Source organism: Falco punctatus (assembly GCF_963210335.1).
Source record: "Falco punctatus genome assembly, chromosome: 5".
In the NCBI taxonomy this organism is placed as follows: domain Eukaryota; kingdom Metazoa; phylum Chordata; class Aves; order Falconiformes; family Falconidae; genus Falco; species Falco punctatus.
The window spans coordinates 12,506,148-12,519,506 of NC_137584.1; the positions used below are offsets into that span (position 1 = coordinate 12,506,148).

General features: G+C 35.3%; 1 protein-coding gene across 50 annotated transcripts in view; it reads right to left on the bottom strand.

Moving 5' to 3' along the window:
- Window positions 1-13,359, bottom strand: part of RIMS1 (regulating synaptic membrane exocytosis 1) — a 345,465-nt gene that overhangs the window by 147,797 nt on the left and 184,309 nt on the right. For 34 of the 50 annotated variants that reach the window (XR_013928345.1, XM_080388732.1, XM_080388725.1 and 31 more), the window contains 4 exons: window positions 13,099-13,209; window positions 10,155-10,254; window positions 6,599-6,722; window positions 195-251 (listed from right to left, as the gene is read on the bottom strand). Coding sequence is in view for 49 of the 50 variants with exons in the window: in XM_080388732.1 (XP_080244858.1) it covers window positions 195-251; window positions 6,599-6,722; window positions 10,155-10,254; window positions 13,099-13,209 (392 nt within the window). In the remaining variant the exon portion in view is untranslated. The remainder of the gene's footprint in view (window positions 1-194; window positions 252-6,598; window positions 6,723-10,154; window positions 10,255-13,098; window positions 13,210-13,359) is intronic. The other 16 variants (XM_080388757.1, XM_080388723.1, XM_080388754.1 and 13 more) reach the window with 1 other exon arrangement.

A 13,359-nucleotide genomic window follows, 5' to 3' on the forward strand; every position in this document is an offset into this window, starting at 1 on the left:
TAAGGAATTAACAGACATAACAATATCAGCACTACAATATTAATATTGTGGATGGATTCCACAATCTTTTTCAACCAGAACAATAAAGTTAGACAGCTTTTAGGAAAAGAAAGGTGTAAAAGGTTGCATAGCTACAGATGTTCAACTATTTTTTGGAGGAAAGAAAGCCCAAGAAACAAGACAGATTAACTCACTAGTAATTTTTATGTAAATGTCTCAAGGAGTTCAAGGAATGAAACTGATGAAAATGTCTTATAATAAAAAACAAAGAAAAAACAAATAACGTTAGTAATGTTAAAGAAACAAAAGGAAAAAGCAAGTAACATTAGCAATGTTAACCAAACAGAATAATGCATTTCTTCAAACGCTAAAGAAAAAAACAAAACTCAAGCCATACTACAGTTGGGTATGGATATTTTTCAACATGCATGTACCCAGCACAAACACAGGTATAAGCAAAATCAAACTGGTTACGTCTACAAAGATCCATCAAAATTTTGCCATCAACAAATTTACTTTGCCATTAAAATCTGGATAATGCTAGCTCCTGGCTCTTTTCAGTTCTCAGCAATCATTGAAAATACATTGCAAGAGCAAGAAACAACTGTTACTGTCAGATGTTAGCAAAGCAGCAGAACAGGAAAATGGAAACAAAGCTCTTCAGTGAATTACTTTAATGTATTTTCATCTACACAAAATAATCCCAAACTGGAACTACAATAACATTTCAGAAGAACATTTACAAGATTTTAAGTCTAAAGCTGAGCATTTTAAAGGTATTCAGGCATTCCTCTCTTCAGTGAGGAATCACTATCTTACTGACTTGGGAGTCCATAAAAACTGAGACTCCTATATATATATATGTCACTTATGAAAAAGAAAGAGACACTAAAGTCAGAAAAGGAATGTAACAGTGCCCAGTGAGTCTTAAATTCACTTTTCATGTCCTGCTATTCAAACTTCTGGTGCCTGTGTTTTAAAAAAGCCTATTTCAGCTCCAAGGTAATGTGCCTCATCAGCTTACATCTCACTTGACTTTGTAATTCAAGAGTAATGTGGTTTCCTCAGACTCATGACATTATAACTGCATTACTCATTTTTGACATGGCATAGTACTACTTTACAAACTTACAAACAGATTAATGACCTGTTGCACAGCAGGGTTGCTGTGCAGACTTCTTCCTCTAAACATTTTCTCTCTTCCCAGGGCAGTATTTCCAAGGCAATTCACAGCACTCTGAAATATTTACTTACCATAATCAAACTTACTTTTATGTTCAATAAAAGATTAAGTTTGTAATATTTTCTTGTGCTAGAATATGAACACTCTCATCTGCAGTACAGTATTATTCATAATAACATCACATTATAACAAAGGCAAGGAGTGTTTGAACATGGAAAGTGCAACCGAAATGTCAAGTTTCATAATCCCTGTGTGGGTCAAGACACTAAAATGCATTTTGTTTGGAATTTTTCCTGTACTGTCAACAATAGAGTAGATAAGAAGGCTAAAAGATAAGCCTCAAATATTCTTTACATATATAAGAACTTAAGAACTGATTTATGTTTACATGAAGGCACCTTCACACTCATATCAACACAAGAATCAGATCCACACAGTTTACAAGAGGGAAAAACAGGTACTGGAATGAAGATGCCACATCATAAAAAAAAAAGGTCAAGTTGAGGGCATTTTCCTCACTTAGAGCTGCCAATACAAAAGTCCTCACCAGGTAAAGGTAAATGAAAAAAATAATCAGACCTTCCTTAAGACTTTACTCATTAGACAGGAAAAAGTTGAAAGTACAATTTTTTTTAATGCAGTTTTCTAAACTCCCTGTAATTCTTATGAAAAACTGACAGGAACAGTGGAAGACAGAACATAAATTTCAATTCCAGAAAAAACACATGGTTTGCAGTAGAATTTTTATTTGAAATCCTTAAAATCCTTTATAGCACAATGGACAGCTTTCTGGTTTTCTTTTAAAATATATATATTTTATATAAATATATAATGCATGTGTATCTATGTGTATACATGTGTGCATATATATAACCTGTTGCTAGGAAATCTCAACCCTAATTTATTTATCTTAAGTAGAGCTCCACACCAAATCTCAAGACACAAAAAGAAAAGAATGCAATATAGTACTGATGACCAAACTCGTGGCAGAGTATTCTAACAAGCTCTGTAACAGTTCCACTTTCTGCTATTGATTTCAGAATGTACATGAAGTAATTTAAAGCTATGTTTCTGTCTATATATGAATTTCTTACAAATTCAATAATCCAGTATACCTCATAATTTCTGAAATATTACATGCACACGAGAAGAATAAGCGGTATACTAGGTTTTATCAAATGCACGAGTGGTATTTTTTAAAAATGTTGGCATGTTAATTAAAGAATGAAAATTCTTAAAAGAAACTATAATCTAAAACTTGTTATGCAGGAAAATTAGTCTTATCTAGCCTGATTTTTTTTTCAATTGCAGAAAATATTCTGACACTATGATTTACAAAAAAGCTCTTCAGAAGAAACAGCAGCTCATGACTTAAAAGATTCAAAACTAAAGTAGTCAAAGCAAATGGTAAAAAAAAGGTAAGAAGTTGCACAACCACTTATTTAAAATAGTAATAAAATATTTCTCCCTTTTTGGAGCAATGTGAACATCAGAAAAGTAATGACAGACATACATCCAGTAAAAAGTTGCCCACATCAAACTTTGTCTTTCTATCTCTGCCTTGGAAGGCAAAGGTATTCTGTGGCCTTATGTGATGTTACATGTAATTATCTTATGTCTGATTCTTCTACACCTCAATTAATACATTAATTAAACCAAACCATACCTTAGGTTGAGACTACTTTGTGCAGATATGGCTTGTAACGATCACTATTTTGTAAAATGCAGGAACACCTATGATTTCTCCGAGGGCTATAGTCAAGAGTTTGGTCATTGAAGACAAGGCAAATTCAAATGTGGTTGTAACCCACACATTTTTAGGTTGCTTTAGGGACAGAAGCATGATCCTCTAAACCCTACAGAATTATCAACATTTTCTGAGTGTTTGTGCCCGATGCTTATCCTCCTATTTCCAAAACCATTCCTTCCCATCAGAACCTGTGGATCAATCTGCCGTTTTCACTAATTACATTCTTCGAGTGACTCTAGAATTCAGTACTGTCTGGTTTCTGATGGAGGTTCAACCTCCTTGTGAGAACCAACAGTAACATTGCCCAGACAGAAGACCTGAATCACACCAGTGAAACAACAATTACAGGAATATTATCTGTGGCAATCCAAGCAAAGATAGCTAGCATCTGACAAAGAAGAGACAAATTAAAAAACATTTGTTTTACCTGCACTGTCCCATAGAGATCACCCAAGCACACAAGAAACGGTGAGTTAGTTACCATGCCAGGTTTCTTCTCCAAAAAGCATCATCAGAGGATTTTCTACGTTGTCCTATGTTAACCACCTATCACGCTGTATGCATATTCATAGGTAATTCTTCCCCTCATATTTAGATAGCCAACCCATTAACTCTACTTTTTATAGGTTTCTTATCTACCTTGTATTGCAATCATTAGCATTAGCATCAATTAGTTTCTATGGAGTTTTCACAATACTATTGTGGTTATACTGTTTATTGTTATGCCTTCATCTGCTAATAGTGTTACATATTTCACATTTTTCTCTAAAAAACATCCTACAATTATCCATTACTCAAAATTACATTTGCTGGTAGACACAGAAATCCAAATTTACAAGGCTGAGCAAATCGTTTAGACACCAATTTTGTAACTGGCAAAGTAATTTGTGGGCAGTCTAATTTGTGAGCTTACAGTCCTCACATTATTCACTTAAGCTAAACTGTGTCATATTTCGGCTTTTTAGATCTAATATACTAGGACTTTTTAAATGGAGACCATTAACAGTGCTAGTACATTATTTGCATTATTAATACTGAGAGATGAAAACACCTAAATTATGCAGTCGAAATATCAATTTTCAGGTCTTTCTGGAACCTATTTCCTCACAGGAATTTTAGGTGTAATGGATTACCACTTAATGCTATATCAAGCAGCTTCAATTTTGCTGAGTCAGCACCTGAAGCAGACACAAAACTTTGATATACCAGATTCGTTGGATTAAACAGAATTCCTGTCATGAATTTGGAACAATCACAATCACAAAATCAATAATTTGGATAATAAGACAAGAAGAAGATAGAGGGGGAAAAAATAATCTGTTAATGCAAGCAAACCATTTCCCATTATGTAACACAATTTACATAGATAACAACTATAATTACGGAAAAAAAAAAGAAAGAAAGAAAATCCTATGCAGAATGTTCTTTTTCGTTAACTAATATCAGGATTTCCTTTGTTATACAATGTCTAACAGTTTTTGTTCTTTTAAGAAGACAAAGAGGTAAATCCCAATTTGATACAAACAAGACTTTCACACATTACCACTGGAAAAAGGAAATATCTTTAAATTTCAAATTTATAGGCTTTAGTCACTCTGGGATATTTATTTGTTCTTCTAAAAAAGAAAATAATCAATCAAGACACAGCTCTGCAAGAATAGCATTATTACAGCATGTAAAAACTTCCATGCCAACACTCCATTTATCTCAAAATAAAAGCACAATCTGATGTGCTCTATTTTTGCCTATGTCTGGGAAAAAAATGCAAGGATCATTGAAAGCAAAACTTTACATTTTATTGGCACTATCTGTGGGTGTACTTTTTAAAGTGCAAAATTCACTGCTCAGATTCAGAAACATTCTTTGATTTTTAATGCACTTCATTTCCGATGCCTCAGTTAAACAGTTGTTGGTATTTTCCCTCGATTTTTCCTCAAGAATATGTCACTGGGATGTGGTCACCTTTTACTTTGTGTTTTGAAGTGATTAGATTTATCAAATTCATAAACTAAAATATATAAATTGGTTTAATAATAAAATTATCTTGAAAGTTCAAGGATACACAACATTTGCAAACATACTGATGGCAATAAATATTTCTAAAGCTTATTATTTAAAATACTAATCTAGCACATTGCTACTACATCAGGTGTACAAATCAGTTTTCAGGTTTTCTTCAATTGAGACATGGAGTTCAAGTCAGGTGCAGTCTCAACATATTCCTTTTCTGGTGATCTAAACATAAAAATTAGACTTCCAAAAATCTCCTTATGGCATTTTATTTTTAATTACAAAGACATGGGACTGAATTCTGAAACTTCAAGTCAGGAATGTCTCCTAATTTATCCAAATGAATAACGTAAAATAAGGTTTCTACTCCCCCACAGTCTCCATCTGGATGGTAATTTTAGCCTTTAACAACCACTATTATTGAATCAAGCTTTCATTTTCCATTAGAAGGTCAAACTCATAACTGACATTAGCAACAAATGTTAATTTTATTTAAGTACTTTTAATAGTGATTGCTATTAAAAAGGCAGAACCCATTAGCAAAATATAGCTACACTTGCACAGTATAGGCAAAATCAAAAAATCAAAAGCTGTTATGAAATAAATGTAAAAGAATGTTTTAGAAAGAAAATTAGTATTTTTTGTATCTAAAACTGAAAGCTTATCATATTTGAGGCAGAGAAAAATTATTATTGGGATGAAAACTAGCACATTCAAAATGAAACAATCATGCATTCATAATGAGGAAACAGTTTGCCATCTCCTACAACACAGTGGTATTTAGAGTCTTATAGTCAGTGTACATGAAATTTGGAAAGGTGACAAACCACAGAGAGATTTAAATCCTTCTAGTTTTTGTTTTTAAACTAGCCAAGAGTCACTTTTAATTGTTAATCATGTGACTGTTCCACAATATAAATGTGAATTCATGATATATGATTCATATTCAAACCTGTAAAACTTAGCTCAAAACAGTCTCAAAAGTCGTGTTTGGGGAAGGAGTGTAGAATATCGCTGAAACAATTGTGACAAATGCAGGGCCAACCCAACTACTCTTATCAATTCAAACAGATTTTATGATCTTTCTAAAGAAAATCAAGAATATAAGCATTTCACAAAATGCTAAACCTGGATTTATAATAATAATAAAAAAGTTAAGATTATAAACATAACATTTTAATGCTTATTTTTGATAAAACTTTTTGTTTTCACTTTTGATTTTGATGACAATATCAGGCTAAATAGAGTCTTTTCAGTTGAAAGTTTTCCTTTTCCTTTCCTTTTTTTAGCTTTTTAAAGAAGGCCTGTGAAAAATCCTGCAATGCTAAAAGTTTGCTGATGCTTCCTTCTACTCATGAATACTTGTTATTCTGATTCAGTGAAGCTATGTCTGAAAACCAGATTTTTCTCATGCACAGGTCCCCTTGATCCACCATTTTTCCTTTGCTACTTGGCAAAAACCTTGTTACAACATCACTGCAAATATCCAAGATTGTAAATAGCACTGAAGATGGAATATACAGAACATCAATAATACAAAGTGAATCATATTCCATTACTAAGACGTAAAAAATAACGAACCCACAAATAGTCCCTTTAAGAGTCCCATTAGTAGAAGTAATAACTGTGCTTAAGAAGCAAATCTTTAGCCTTACCCAATAGGCCTTGAAACAATAATTTCAACTTGAGGTTCTGATTTTGATTCCAAAATAATGTTGTAAACTTCTTCATTTGTAGCTCCAGGCAAGGGTTTACCATTCCATTCTAGAACTTCATCCCCTTGAATTCAAAGAGAAGTTTATCTCATTTCCATATTCTTTTACAAAGAAGTGCATAACATTTCTAAAACCTATATAAACAAGTAATATTGCCCAAAATCAATTAAAAAGCTGTGTTGAAACCCAAGAGGCTTTTGAGACACGATCAAAGCTCCTTTATCAGAACACAGCTACAATTTGTACACACAAATCATACTAAAGAAACCACTTGTGCAAATACACTAAGTATTTCCAAAATAATACAGGACCTGTTATTGTGCTATGGAATGAAAGTATTTTTAAAAGATCCTTTATTAACTACTGGTAATAAACTTTGTAAACAGGTTAATCTTCAAAAATGAAAACCATAAATACCTACTGTTAAGCCTTTAAAAACCATGACATTTTATTACAATTTATATACTATGCATTTTGATTTCTCTACAAAAGACAGTCTTCACTGGCAACAGTGTGTGTGTCAAACAAACCAAAAATAAAAGCAAGGAATGAGTCACTATCTCCTAAAGATGTTACTGGGAGAGAAAGGAAAACAGGATGTGGAAGTTATCTAGAAAACTTTCATTTTTCAGCTTGTCATTTCTCAAATTTAAATAGTATATACATTAAATTGTATTTTGGCCTTACTATAAAAAAAGCTGAAAATCTTGTACTGTACTTTCTAAAGATCAATATATAAATTAAACTGCAGGAACCATACTGTATGTTTACACTCCTATACCCCATCATATGCAGCAGTCAAAACTTAAGAACTACTATCTGATACCAGTCTTTATTGGCAATGATTTTATGTTATCAGATTTGGTCAGGAAAAACCCTTCAGCTGCTGGCTTCTCCTCAGCTTGTACACTTCTTGATCTTTTTGACCCTTTTACATTGCGTCTTTCATCTACGATGATGTCTATAAGGCTTACATGTGGATTTCTGGTCTCAGTAACAGGCATTGAAACAGGAAAACACCATCCAGTTACTCAAAACTTGGCCATATGCACAAGCCAACTGGGCATGGTCCTGTGCAACCCGCTCTAGCTGACCCTGCATAAGCAGTAGGGTTGGACTAGAGATCTCAAGAGGTCCCTACCCACTTCAACCATTCTATGACCTTGTGACACACTGCTACAAATTCAGATGAGATGAACTCCCTGAAGTCCCACTGTAGCAGCCCAGAGTTGTAAGTCAATTAGACACCTTACCCTGTGAACGTTTAGGTTAAACAAGGTATCTGCAAAAAGCTGGCTGGCAGAACCTACAAGACACCCGCACCCTTATGGCGCTAATTCAGCTTGTAAGGCATATATAGCCCAGGATATTTAAGATGCCTCTAGAAAGGAATATTAATGCATCTTGCACTTACCCCCACTTACCGATGCATGTCCAGCAGAGACAGAAAGTTTTCAGACTTATACTGCAATCTCTACATTTTTTTATATTGATTTCTAAAATAGTAGTTCAGATTATGGGATATCTTTGGGGTTCAGCTAGTTCCAACCCCTGCTCAAAACAGGCCCAACAACACGGGATAGACCAGGTTGCTCAGGGATTTGACCAGATGAGATTTGGACATCTCAAAGGAAGGAATTGCAACACCTCCTTTAGGCAACCTCTTCCAAATCTTAACTATCCTCTCTAGATACAAGAAAAAAAGAATTTTCATAAACAGGATCTCCCTCATTCCAGCTTGTGCACACTGCTTCTTGTGTGATCACTGTGCACCTCTGAGAACAATTTGGCTCTGGATTTTCTACAGCCTCCCATTAGCCACATAAAAACAAGAATTAGCCAGGTAAAACCAAGAGTTATACCCTCCCATACTCTTTTCTTCACCAGTCTGAACAAATCCAGTTCTCTCAGCTTCTTATACACCATATGCTCCAGACCCTTAATCAACATTCTGTCCCTCTGCCCAATCTGGGCCACTTTGTCAGTATAACTTGTACTAGAGGAACCCAAATTCGACACAGGCCTCCAGATACAGCCTCATTAGCACTGAACAGAGAGCAGCTACTGCCTTTCTCAGCCTGCTGACAACAGTCCTGCTAATACACCCTGTACATGACTGGTGTTTGCTGCAAGCGCGCTTTGCTGACTCATGTTCAACTTACTGCACTCCAGCACCTCCGGACACTTTTCTGTCAAGCTGCTTTCCAGCTGATTGGCTTCTAGCGCTTACTGTTGCACTGGCTTATTCTGTTCCGGATGCAAGACTTCATATTTGCCTTTGTTTTACAATTTATGAGGTTTGTGCAATCACTCAAAGATTTTTCAACTAGCCAAATTTTGGAGGGTTTTAATAAAGACAAAATAAGCGTGGACTCATCCATAGCCTTTTGGTATGTTTCCATCCCATACGATAGGATGAATAGATTTTCATTTATTGAAAATGTGCAAAACTGTATTTTTTCTGTGAAATTATTTTGGCTCTAAAACTATTTTTAGAAAATAAAAACAGTTTTGACTTAAAATAAAACCTAGACCAGATACTAGAAATGTAATCTTTCAATCCAAATAGTTCAAGATTAGTGGAGAGAAACTTTTTTTCTGTAATTACAATATGCAGTTAACATCTATAAACGAATATAATAATTAGTGCTATCAACCCCATGTATATTGACTTTGTAAAAAGAAGAATTACAAATGCCAAAACAAAGTAGGATATTTTTAGATACTCATCATCTTTTTCACTTCTTTATTAATATTTGCTTTACGCAATTGTCCTAAATTAATACTAGTTGTCATCTGAGCTTCTGGATTGCTAAGAAGGCACTGCATAGACTTTGTTTGATAAGACAACATTTGGAAAGAAGTTGCTTAGAGCCATGGTAAAAATATAAACTGCTAAGAAGTAACTTTGAAAACCAACTGCTGTGCATAGTTCTCGCTTCACTTAGAAGCCTGAAAAGTGCCAACGGCACAGACTCTTATTTGTAGGTGCAATATATACATCTTACATAAACAAAATATTTTAAGACCATTTGCTTGGGTTATCCATTTTTACTTGCAACATTTCACACTGAAAGAAGCACTAATAAAGCCCATTGTGTACACAGTGCATCATTCTTCAGGTGACACTATAGTACAAGCAAAATAACTGTAGTGAGGTTTTTTTGCCACCACTCAACTGTTTTAACAAATGTTTGCATTGCTTCTGTAGAGTGTAACAAGCAGCTTCTGAGCTAGCAAACAAAAACTTACCAGTGACATTCAGTCCTGACACACACGACATCAATGTTGAATTTTGCTCATACATCCAAGCAATTGGAGTTAATAATAAATTAGAAATGTAGACAACTGTGGCATTCTATAATAACAATACAGTATTGTACTGTATTTAAAAATTATTAACATATCACATAACCAATATTAAGATAATTTAAGAGCTGCATTACAAAAAGCCATAATTAAAAGACAATATATTTTATACAGCTGATCGATTTACCTGCTCTGAGATGCCCCACCACATCAGCCAAGCTACCTTTCTTCACTTTGGTAATGAAGGCACCAAGTCGTCCTAATTCTGTCATTTTTCCTCCAACAACCTGGTTAATCATAAATTTGTGAGTTTCCAAGCCTCAAACCAGACATCATATAAAGCATAAATATATAGACTGATCAGTTTTCACGTTATTTTTAAAATTAAACCTAAATACGCATAAGCAAATCTATTGGCAATTCAGGCTTCACAGAGGCTAAAGACAAAGGTAAATATAGAAAAAGGCCAGATCTACTTGAAAAGAAGTAAAGCTGACACAGAATGAATAAAATGGATATTCCTTTTAATGTGTTTGACTCCTCAATCTTACGCAGTTTTCCAAGTGTCAAAATTTGTTGCAGAAAGAATTATTCTTAATACAAAATATACTTTTTGCATACAGTTGTCTGTCATGTCTTTAAGTTTAAATTGCAAGTGCATATCAAATCAAACATTCAAAAATCCGAAATGCAACTGGTACAACAATTTAAAACTTATCAAATACACTCCTATGAAACACAGGCAAACAGTTCACAAGAACATTGCTACTGCTAAAACCCAGGTCCTTGCAGCCAAGCACATGACAGGACAAAACAGCAACTTCTGGATTTTGTTAAACAGAATCACAGAACGGTCAGGGTTGGAAGAGACCTCTGGAGATCATGTAGTCCAACCCTCCTTCTAAAGCAGGCTCACCTAGAGCAGGCTGCACAGCATCGCATCTAGGCAGGTTTTGAATGTCTCCAGAGGAGACTCCACAACCTTACCGGGCAGCCTGTTCCAGTGCTCTGCCACCCTCAAGGTAAAGAAGTTCTTCCTCATATTCAGAAGGAACTTCTTGTGTTGCAGTTTGTGCCCGTTGCCCCTTGTCCTGTCGCTGGGCACCACTAAAGAGAGTTTGGCCCTGTTGTCCTTAAGGAATTTGTGGACTCTCAGTCTTCTCTTCTCGAGGCTACACAGGCCCAGCTCTCTCAGACCTTCCTCAGAAGGGAGATGCCCCAGTCCCCTAATTATCTTTGTAGGCCTCTGCTGGGCCCTCTCCAGCAGTTCCCTGTCTCTCTTGAACTGATGAGCCCAGAACTGGACACAGGACTCATGTAGCAGCCTCACCAGGGCAGAGCAGAGGGGCAGGATCACCTCCCCCAACCTGCTGGCCACGCTGCTCCCAATGAACCCCAGGACACCATTGCCCTTCCTGGCCACCAGGTCACACTGCTGGCTCATGGTCAAAACCAGAACTGAAGAGAGCTATCTTTGAAGTCTGCATGATACAGAGATCAGGAAAATGAGGGGGGGAAAGATGCTCTTAAGAGATTAGATTTTTTAATAAAATATAAACCAAGAAAATGTACTTTTGCTGACTTGCTATTTTCCTTAGCTGCCTTACTCTCTCCAGTCAGTTTTTTTGGTGTTTGTTTTTTTGTTTTTTTTTTGGGGGGGTGGATTTTTTTTTTGTTTTGGTTTGGTTTTTTTGTCAGGAATATCCTTGGAGTTTTATAATAAAACAAAACAGTGTAATGCTGGTCCATTAGGTATTATTTCCCCATGTTGCAACCACAATAACTAGTAGGAGCTTTAATACAGATATATTTCCAAGAAGATCCAGAAACCTACCCACCAACAAGGTTGTCATAAGATAATGTGTTAAATTTATCACTGTGGGCCTTAGTTCATTTCATACAAAATGGAAACTTGTATAATTGAAGAGAAGCTCTCCAAGCTATACTTCCTACTAGGATCAACCTTTTTTCTCACATATTAAAAAAAAAAAAAAAAAAGAAAAAATGCTTGCTGCCAGCAAAAATCAGCCTTGCACTACATACTACTAGTTATTTAGTAGAGTGAAGCTGTTCTCATCTTCTGTATTCCCACACCACACTATCTCACTTCAAGGTGGATAAATAAATGGCTCTTACCCAGGACATGACATTACCAAGGCCACAAGGTTCTTTCCTGATTTAATGCCCACCATGATGAGCACAACCAAGAACTCACATCTCTGTCACATGCGAGGGACTGAACTACCAAACAACTATACGCAGCGAGCGGTTCAGTGTCACTGCCCTTTGAAGTAGACTCAGTCTTAAGTGGATGGGAATGTTTTATACTTTGCATTGTTTCTGTTGTTCTCAGCGGGGAGAGGAAGACATCAAAATTATATTATTTCCATCATCTTTGGAGCTCCATATAGCTAAAAATAGGAGAGATAAATTCTGGAACCAGCACACTGCACTCTGTAGCAGCTTCAGAAGTAGCACTCACTCTTTTAAGTGCTCTGGCAATTTAAGGACATGAACTTAAAAGTCCGCTACAAACAACTCATTTAGGGATTTAAATCAACCAGACAGTATTGCCAATGTCTTAATTTTGGAGCAGTGCATTAACGGGAATTACATTTAATATAATCTCTACTATGTTTTATGAGGTTCTAATGCATTTTTTTTGTGTAACTGTTTAGTTTCATTCTACAAAATTTCTGCTTCCAAACGTCTGTATGGACTTTTTAAACACCGACCTTGTAAACAATTGCATCCAGATGACATTTATGTATGTGGATTATGAGATGAATTTATTGACTGAAATGCAAACTGTAGAGCTAGAAAAGGCAGGACTCCACCAGTTCATTGCAAAGTACAAAACATGTCTTGCAGACAGGAAACTAAATAAACATACGCTTTTTAATCAAAACAGTACAGTTTCTTTGCCATGGACAAGTGGAAGACTGCATAGAAGGATTAAATACTTTTACATTCTTGATTTATCTGTATAACTTAAAATTTAGTAAAATGAGGAACACATTTTTGTCAAATACCCGTATAATTGGAGAGTCCTCTGATTTAATGTGTTAGGCTCTAGGACCAAGGTCAGTGGAAGATTCTTCCATTTAACACATAAATCATGTAATACTTACTTTTAGCCCAAGTAATGCACCTGATTCTTTTGGCATGGTTGTTCTCTTGTTAAGAATAACACGCCCAATTAAGCGATCTCCCTCTTTAGAAGGCTGCCATGTTACAGGATGCTGTTAAAAAAACAAGCACTGGAATTAAAGAAGTGCAACCATCTTCCTGTATTTAGAGGCACATTTATAAATCAATAAAATTTCTGAATTGTTATGTCACAGTAGACACAATCATTCTTCAGTTGTGTTTTATATTGTACCCGATCTTTC